The sequence below is a fragment of the Adiantum capillus-veneris genome, chromosome 2 (assembly GCF_014529385.1).
Source record: "Adiantum capillus-veneris isolate H3 chromosome 2, ASM1452938v2, whole genome shotgun sequence".
Taxonomy (NCBI): Eukaryota; Viridiplantae; Streptophyta; class Polypodiopsida; order Polypodiales; family Pteridaceae; genus Adiantum; species Adiantum capillus-veneris.
This window is the reverse complement of record NC_140932.1, coordinates 151,315,302-151,324,657: the sequence shown is the minus strand read 5'-3', so window position 1 is coordinate 151,324,657 and position 9,356 is coordinate 151,315,302. Positions and strand designations below refer to the sequence as shown.

The 9,356-nt window shown below is 45.0% G+C and overlaps 1 protein-coding gene across 1 annotated transcript; it reads right to left on the bottom strand.

Moving 5' to 3' along the window:
* Window positions 1–1,553: 1,553 nt before the first annotated feature.
* PRMT3 (protein arginine methyltransferase 3) lies at window positions 1,554–7,961 on the bottom strand. Its single transcript, XM_086491654.1, has 7 exons — window positions 7,619–7,961; window positions 3,526–4,188; window positions 3,325–3,422; window positions 3,180–3,258; window positions 2,804–3,067; window positions 2,559–2,726; window positions 1,554–2,466 (listed from the first exon to the last, which is right to left on the bottom strand). Exons 1-7 carry the CDS (start codon window positions 7,880–7,882, stop codon window positions 2,014–2,016), a joined length of 1,989 nt encoding a protein of 662 aa, XP_086347780.1. The 5' UTR covers window positions 7,883–7,961; the 3' UTR covers window positions 1,554–2,013.
* Window positions 7,962–9,356: the final 1,395 nt, after the last annotated feature.

Sequence of the window (9,356 nt, the reverse complement as noted above, 5' to 3'; positions counted from 1 at the left end):
AACTTTTGCACCATCAACCCTACACTTGCAATGCTAAATCCACCATTGGTGGTGATCCTCTCGGAATCATGCCCACCAATGGCATGGTCTTAGGGGGGAGAGAGAGAGAGAGAGAGAGAGAGAGAGAGAGATTGTGAAGTAATTTCTGATACACTATTGTTTTTCTTTTTGTGTATATCAAGTATTGGCAAGCCTCAACCCATGCTAGCCAAACCTAAATACACGTAACTGTAAATATTGAAAGAGATGAACATTGGAGATAAAAATATGAACATTAAAAAACCAAAGTCACTTCAAGGCATGCTACTTTAAAAATTGGCATGTTTTCTTGAAAGAATTCTTTTGCAATTTATTATGTGCTTGTTCATCAACCATTGTTGGCGGCAACAAACACCATTCACCCCTTTCTTCAAAACAAATCACCATTGCTCATGTGGAGTATTACAATCCAAATCACAACTCGAGATCTTCAATCATCTCCATCGAGAGCTACTTGCGGAGGTTAGCAAAAGGTAAATCACTATTTACAATGGCCGGGGGTAATTTTCCTCATTATCATTGCAGACATACATTCACAATAGCCTTGCCAAGTTCCCATTGAATTCCTCAATGCTTCGTCGCCCATCTTGACATATGATGGAACTTGATAGGTTATCTCACAAGCAGCTCCTCACCTACATGTACTACTGACATTTGTGTATTGAAGTGCTTTCATGTCCAGCACTTTCCATAACAATTGACTACACACAAAGAAATAAAAAATCTTGGTACCCCTTTTGAGCTCAATCGCATTTCCATCCACATCCATTAGTTACAATTGTTTGTGATTTTGTGATCACTCTCTTCTATATGCCAAAAGGCTTGAATGGCTGTTTGGGGCCTTTTGAATGTTGGAAGTGCTTACTACCTGTAAAGGTTACAGAACTGAGGGTCCACGCAAGAACCGTAGTGAGAAAAGCTAGGGAATGGACAAAGCTAAATACAACAGATCTGATGGTAGAGTTGATTGTTCTCAGCACCTCACCGCAGCAAGTCAATAGTTCAAAAATAGAAAAGTGTGCGCAAATATAGCTTCTTAACAACCAGGGGATAGGTAACTCGGTAAGGTGCTTGAATAGATCAAGGATGAAGATTCGGGTGCTACAGAGTCTATCTTAATTGTTGCAGAGTCTGACAAGACATGGTGCAAATGAATTGGTGTGTCAAAACATTGAAAACCGCATTACAAAGAGATAAACAAGTGAGAGATTTCAGCATGATCAAGAAAGGAGATATTGCATCCATGAAATGAAGAAAAGATGAGCCATGCTACATGATTAAAACAAAGGGAAATACTGAAGGATGAGGGAATAAACACTTTGAGAACAAGGAATACAAGACAATGAAAGGCTAGTATAATGCTTTACAAAATCACTGAGATCAAGAGTCCCTATCCCAGGTTTGTGCTCCCCGAAGAAAAAAAAAAAAAAAGCACCGTCAAACCTAGGCTCTGAGCTTTACACTACTTCAAATGATTCTTCTGGAAGCGACATTGCCCTACCTCAGAGGCCACCTAACAAAAACTCTGATAAATTGAAACAAGAAGTTCCGAAATCTATGTGATCATAGCATTGGGTAAAGGTCAGACAGATAAGCCATTGGGAAAGTGGCAAACTCAAGACTACCAAACTCCCACTGTTAGAGTTCAAATCATCAGAAGGTTATTAGTCCTTCAAACTGATTGCAAATCTTGGCACACAAGGAAATTGAAGGGAAAGCGGGTCCAGAAATCTGCCTCCAAAAAGCCCTTCAACAGTATCAAGAATTGTCAGTCACTGACAATTCTTGACGAGGAATGCTGTCAGTGGCTGACAGCATTCCTTGTCATGTGTGGAGTTGGGCTTGTGATAAATTCCGGTTCTGAATACTTGACCAGAGAATAGTCCATACAAGACCAAAGCACCAGCATAAACTTTACTGCTTAAAGAGCTTGGCCCTTCACTAGCAACAGAACAGAGCAAGTATATCCTTGACTCACATGTCAAACATTTGCACTGGCCATTCATGTGTAGACCCTGACTGTGCTACAGCAACCATCTCCAACGAAATATCAATGCTCCGATGACGAGAGCTTCGCGCAATGCTGATTCTTCCTTTGAGAGCTATGGCAGGTGAAGCAGCAGTACCAACCTTCCCGGATGTCATCGAATGCTGCACTGGGGTTGTTGAAATGGCCAGGCATACAGGCTCTTGAAGTGTGAGGAGCGTTTGCGACCAGTGGGTCTTTGGAGTGTGAGGCGAAGTAGACAAGACAACAGGGTTCTCTTGACAGAACCTGCTTGAAAACTGGGTATCAAACCAGACTACTAGTCCATAACACACGACAGAGTCTTGCCCCGCCTCCATCACGAGACTGGCCAGAAGACTTAGCTCGAATGAGGCTGTAAAGTCGACATCAGAATCGGCCATCGTGACGAGATCAAAAGTCTGCCACAAACAGCAGTAATATCATAAGGGAAAGTGCAACAAAGACACCGCGATCATAGGAACTCACAGAATATTTGAGATACATTCAGCACCTGGAGAAGACATGAGTTGGTAACAATGTCCTTGCTTTCTACCACATCCACTATTAGTGAAGAAGCTGCATCCTCTAAAACTTGCTTCCCAATGGATGTCATATCAAAACCATACACACTCTCCCAAAATGGTAAGCTAGTCCCTCCAACTCCAAATCCTGCGACATACTATCAGAATAAACAAAAAATCAAGCCGCGAGACTACGAATGCAAAATCCTCGAGAAAAAGATCGGCCTTCACTTACCATCTCAGCTTTATCAGGAAGAATAGCACCTCCAGGCTTCAACCATCTATCCCGAGCGAAAAGAACTGAGTTGAGCATGGACTCAAATAATAGACAATATCCCATCCATTCACTCACCAATACATCGACACTATTACGTCCGCAAAGATTGAGATTTTCAAAGTCAAGCTCCTCTATCATTCCTTCAACCACACTGATCACAGCCCCTTTCTCTCTGTTTTCTTCACCATTGTTCTCATTTAAGAAGCCATTTGACTTAGCTACCTGCCAAGGGGATTACATGTCAAACATGCTTATAAGCATCCAACTCGATGACAGTTACTCAAAAAGCATTAAAAACACCGAGAGTTTTAACCAATATAAAAGGAAAACATACGTGCTGAGCAACTACAGACATCCTCTTACTTCCGTCTACGGCAATCACTTTTTGTGCTCCAGCTTTTGCTGCAAACAAACTGCAGTCATCACAATCAGCGTAAAACATGGACTCCCTTCCTCGAAAACTCTTCATAAGTAATCACCTCAAAATGCCTGTTCCACAACCTAAGTCCATCACTACAGCATCTTTCAACAAAGATGGATTCCTCATAATGGCATTCTGATATGCGTCTGTTCGTATCTGATGAAAAAAATTAAAGAGGAAGAAACGGCACATTCAAAAATTTAAAGCCTTTAAGCAAACCAGCATACGAATTGAACTTCCTTCTCAAACAAAGGCTTACCCTGTCACTGAGCATTTCTCTGTGAATACCAAAGGTACTATACGATCCAAAATAGCTCTGATTAATGCTATATCTTTCCCTTGCAGCAACTTTGGCGAAAGAAACTTTTAGCTTGTTGCTGTGCTTCTTTGCCATGGCAGAACCATTGTATTCATTTATTAATGAGGTATCTGAGTCATGATTTGCATCCAATTTGTGAGAGTGGCCATTGTTTTGTCCTCTTGAAGCAGATAAATCAGTGGTGTGCAAATCATCGATGGTCAAGGCGTTTAACTTATCAGTTGCAGAGATGACAAGACCCTCCGCATCTGCTCCACAGCTTGCTGCGAGAAGCAAGCTCTTCAATTCAGTCTTTTCCAGCAAAGGCGTAACATCTTGTGGTATTACCTTTTCTTCACTAGCATCATCATCATCATCTGAGTTCTCCTCGAAACTGTACAGAAGGGGATCATTTTCCAAAAAAGGAGTTAAGTATTTGTCATCTTGCCACGGACACCCGACACCAGAATCATGTTCTTCATCCACACTTCTAAGACTCTCCTTTGAAGCATTCGAGGTTCGTCGTAGAATAATCGCAACATGATTCTTTGATTTCACATGTTCAAGCAGAGCCTCTCCAGAATCCATTACAGATCCACAAGCCCAGCATCTATTGCATGCCACCTAGAGCAAATGATCCCTCATGAAAGATCAGAACCAGAACAAAAGACTCTCTCTCTCTCTCTCTCTCTCTCTCTCTCTCTCTCTCTCTCTCTCTCTCTCTCTCTCTCTCTCTCTCTTTCTTTTTTCAGTTAAGTGTAGCACACAGGCCATGGGTAGCAACCGCTACTCAATACACCTTCACGAGGGAGACGGACTCTGTATACATAGATGGGATCTACAGACACCTGTGCACTGAGGAGCTAGGAGCTTACTACTATACTGACACAGACATTGCACGATGCGGCAGCAGAGGCTTACCCACACACCCAGCCTGAGCAGAGACAGTGTTCTAGGAGCATGCCCCAGAACAGGTGGTATGATGAGGAATGCCGTGGGACGAGCCAGACTTCAGAGGGAGGTGCTTTTGGAGGACATCACTCACAGACAATCACGGATTGACTTTCGGTGCCTAGTGCGGTGGAAGAGGAGGGCATTTTTGGCTCGATTAGAGCAAAATCTATACCAGCTATTCTTGAGTCAAGACTCACGTGAGGCATGGCAACTCTTTCATGAGCACTCCCCACCTCTTGCCATTACCTCTACAGAGGCCTGGGGTCAGTATGCATCATCTTTATACAAAGTTCCTGACAGCCGCCCCTTCCCAACCCCCCTCACCCATGCCCACACACGTGCTTTTTTCACCGCTGAGATGGTGAAGAAGGCCATTGATAGGATGATGACTAGGCAAACATATGATCATGATGGCTTAGTGGCTGAGCATTTTATACATGCCAGGGACCTGCTCGCAGAGCATCTCGCAGTTATGTTCAACCGTGCCATGTATGAGGACTTGCCTGATACTTGGAGCTTATCTACTATTGTACCTATCTTCAAGTCAGGAGACCCTATGGAGCTTGGGAATTATCACACTATCATGATTGGACACACTGGCATGGTTGTACGCATCCATTCTTGAGCAACAGTTGAGTAGATGGGTAGAGATACGCGCAGCCAGGCAGGCAGAGTCCAAGAGAGGTTTTTCTACTCTTGACCACATCCTAACACTTAGAGCTATATTGAGGAGGGCAAATCACATGGGAGACAGATCTATTATAGCTTTGTGGACTTCCGCAAAGCATTTGACACAGTACCTAGAGCTAGATTGATGTGCAGACTACAGGAAATGGAAGTACCCACAAAGCTGATTTGGGGGATCATGGCATTATACAAGTCAATAGTGGGGCATGTACGCACTTCAGTGGGGCTATCGACATTAATTCACTCCACTATCGGAGTGAAGCAAGGCTGCCCACTCTCTCCTACTCTATTTGGTATGTATGTGGATGAGGTTTCTGACTACATTGAGAGAGATGGTGATAGAGGTGCACAACTGGCAGAGACATGGATTCCACTATTGTTATATGCTGATGATATTGTGTTGATCTCCGACTCTCCGGAGGGGATGCAACATCACTTGGATGCTTTGCATAGGTTTACCAATGAAAGTGGTTTGTCTATCAACCTTGGTAAAACCAAGGATATGATGTTTAATAGCACCCCACAGTGGATCAGGAGGTCAACACCCGCATTCACATACGGCCAGGAGGCAGTGGAGTATACAGATGCTTACACTTACCTTTGGGTGGTCTTTAGTGGACCAGCATTTTCATCGAGGAGAGCAATAGAGACTAGACTGAGTAGAGCCTATGCAACATTGGGTAGATTGGAGAGGATGTGATTCAGTTTCAAGAGCCTCAGACAAAGCTCTGGCTCTTTGACACTTTGATGGCTTCCACATTGCTCTATGGAGCTGAGATATGGGGACCTTCATTGGACCATCATGGGAGGTCGGGTCGCACTATTGGATGGGGGGACATGGAGAAGCCTATGGTCTCTATGATCTCGCGGCTTATTACAACCAAGGCTTCAGTACCACGTGACATTATCTGAGCAAGGCTAGCTGGCCCCCCAGTAGTGGTTGAGGCGCTCACCAAACCAGTCTCCTTTATACACCGCTTGTGGGACCTTCCCAGAGTCAGATATGTCCGCCTACCACTTGAGTCCTCTCGACAGTTAGCCATGCAGGGAGATACAGCATGTTGGTATGGAGAGATGACATCATGGTTTCAAGCACAGGGGTTCAGCACGGACAGATTGCCCCACTTCCAGTACTCATTTGATGCACCCTCTCTGACTATTACACAGTCCGAGACAACCAGGCTCATCCGCCAGGACCTGACTCGGCTAGACACCACGAGGGCCTGGATACAACCGGAAAGGAGTTGGGCTCGAAGATGGCTTTCTACAGAGAGAATCTTCTCCAGCTTACGGAGGACGGCTTTGTGACGAGGCCCAGATACATTGACACCCACTTGTCTCATGGGATACGATGTGCTATTGGCCAGATATACACATCTTCACACCAGCTTCGGGTGGTGACCGGGAGATACAACGCACTACCGGCAGAGGCCAGGACATGCCCCCTGTGTCACATGGAGCCTGAGACAGAGTTGCACTACACATGCCATTGCCCAGTCTACTATGAGATACGAGGCCGCTTCCACTACCTATTCAGAGAGGGCTTTGGACCAGGACCAGAGATGCCTGGGATTGTTTTTGCTCGAGTTGCGCAGACAGAGAGAGCCTGATGAGAGGAGAGGCTAGTGAAACCAACCCGTAGGGCGGTAGACTTTGGCTTTAACACCCGAAACTTTACTTTAGACTTTAGGACAAAGAGTAACTTTGCAAATAAATCCTGCAACGGGAATTAACACTTCGATTACACACGGCTTGGAAGCTAGAGCGCTACCAAGCAGACGCCGACAACCTATTGGCCCCAAAGACTGGCGTATTTCTTTATTCTTATTGCGAATAGACAACCCGAACACTTTCACCTATCTCTCACCAAGCTGTCCAAACCTGTCCATGGCTGTAATTTCAGGTTTTTGACCCAATTTCGCCAACATAACAACGCAAAACCCTCTGTTCTTGACTCGGAACTCCGCCGGGCCGTGTCGACTCTCCTCTTCTCTCTTTACCTCTGTTCAAGTTTTGTTCAGTTTGCAGTTTCTTACGTGTGTTGCAGTAGATCTTTGGCTTGGAGTGTCCAAGCCTATTTCACAAAAAAGGATCCTTCCTTGCTCAAACCAGCTAAACTACTTGATTGTTCAGAAGAAAAGCCTGGGACCTGATCTAGCTGATCACAAGAAACTTTTAATAACCAGACTAAGTATTTAAAACTTATACCCACTCAACCTATCTACATAAGGAGCAGACTGAATTGATTACTGATTTTGGTCCTGGATGTTTTACATCAAAACAAGTAATGATGGCTGGCTATATCTTCTGCCTCCAAACACGAATGTTACACTGCACTTTAGCAACATGACAATGTTTTTGCGTTCAAACCAAGGAAGTGAAATGGGCTTTTGAGAAAGAGCTGGAGGAATACCTGAGATCGGATGAAGTTGATGAGACGGATGCAGTCATAGAATCCTAAGCTGTGGTCTTCTCGCAGCCGCTGGAAATCAAAGGCGTGCTGAAGGGAGCAATGGTCGAAAAGGAGAGTCGTTGAGGCGAAGCTAGAAGGACAGAAAAGGCAAACGTACTCTTCTGAAGAGTTGTGGACCACCCAGTCCTCCCAATCTCCCTCGTCTTCCTCCTCCCATTCAAGCAGCTCGTCTTCCTCCATAATGATAGTGGCTCTCGACTCCATGATCAGAAACCGTGTATGTGTATCGGGTAGTTACTGTAGTGTTGGGGGCTTGGGGGTTTTGGGCTCTCTCTCGCTCCTCTCTCTTTACCTTGATTATCTACCTAATACCTATTTCCGGAACGGAGCAAGAGGAGGCATGCCACTTGGTATCCATTGATTTGAGGAACAAGGTAAATAATAGAAAACAAAAAAAGAACAAGAGTTGAGCGTTCAAAAAAAGAATAAGAGCTGAGCGTTAAAGCTTGCAGACTTTGCGAGACGTGGTGGCGTTTTGAGAGAGAAAAGCATGGCGCAGCGTGCTTGCCTAGCGCGCAGAGAGAGAGAGAGAGAGAGAGAGAGAGAGAGAGAGAGCAAAGGAACGCGAAGTAGACGCAGAGCAGAGGTAATCTTGCTTTTAATTCTTTCCTTTTCTATGTTGCTGTCAGGGGAGAGAGAGAGAGAGAGAGAGAGAGAGAGAGAGGTGAGCCATGGACTACTGACTGCTGTAGAGGCGGGAGGCATGCATGTTGCTGCAGAGGCGGATTGCTGCATTGCACTACAGTCGCTCTAGAGACGGACGCGTGTATCTTGTTGCATGTTGCTGCAGAGGCGGACTGCTGCAGTCCTTGCAGGGACGCGTTTTGTCATAAAATCTAATATCTAACCAACCCAAATGATTTTCTCATATTAAATTGATCACTTAATGTGGGAGAATAAATGGGAACAAGTGTTAAGATATAGATATGTGCTTATAGATCTATCTCAACACGGGGCCAATAATAAAGGGGCCCAAATGGGAGATGGTCTATCAAGAGCAAGGCTAACCAATGGAGCATAAGACCTTAGGGTTAGCTTCATTGAAGACCTCCAATAATGTGTGTAAAAGTCCTTTGACCTTAGGTAAGCTAGGGCTGAGCTTGAGGTGGGAACCCGGCCCAAGCTCGAGGTGCTTGTCGTGCTTGAGGTGTTTGTCCTGCTTGAGGTGCTTGAGGTGCTTGACTTACTCCATGCTTGAGGTGCTTGACTTGCTACATGATTAAGGTGCTTGAGGTGCCTTGAGATGCTTACCTGAGATGCTTGTGGGAACACCCCCTAGTCCAAGTGCTTTGTCATGCTTGATGACTAAGGTGCTTGACCTCCTAAAGTCAAAAGCATCCCTACAAGAGGGGGGGCGAGCCCTTTTCCTAGGGATTAGAGAGAGAACACACACTCACACTCACAAGGGAAGCCCCAGCTTGAAGAGGCAGCAAAGACACATGTCAGGTCCCTACCCATGTTACCTTCATGTGTTGCTTGAAGCCTATTGGCTAGGCTTCAAAGGGGTCCAATGATAAATTACTTGAATTATCTAATTGTTTTTGCATTTATCAAGTCCTCTCTCTCAAAGGGGAAAGGGGGACACTTGTCCCAAGGCTACCCATGTTGCTTGTAATGGCTCCTGCTTGTGATTGGCTAGGCCTGGAGGGGCCCAATGAGCTTCAAGCATGAGCTACAA

Bases quoted from the DNA above. Each gene is read 5' to 3' on its own strand.
- PRMT3 (XM_086491654.1), bottom strand. From the start codon at position 7,882: ATGGAGTCGAGAGCCACTATCATTATGGAGGAAGACGAGCTGCTTGAA. The intron at 3,423-3,525 runs GTAAGCCTTTGT...TTTTTTCATCAG, and splicing joins GAGAAATGCTCAGTGACAGG to ATACGAACAGACGCATATCA. The intron at 3,068-3,179 runs GTATGTTTTCCT...TCCCCTTGGCAG, and splicing joins TGTCTGTAGTTGCTCAGCAC to GTAGCTAAGTCAAATGGCTT.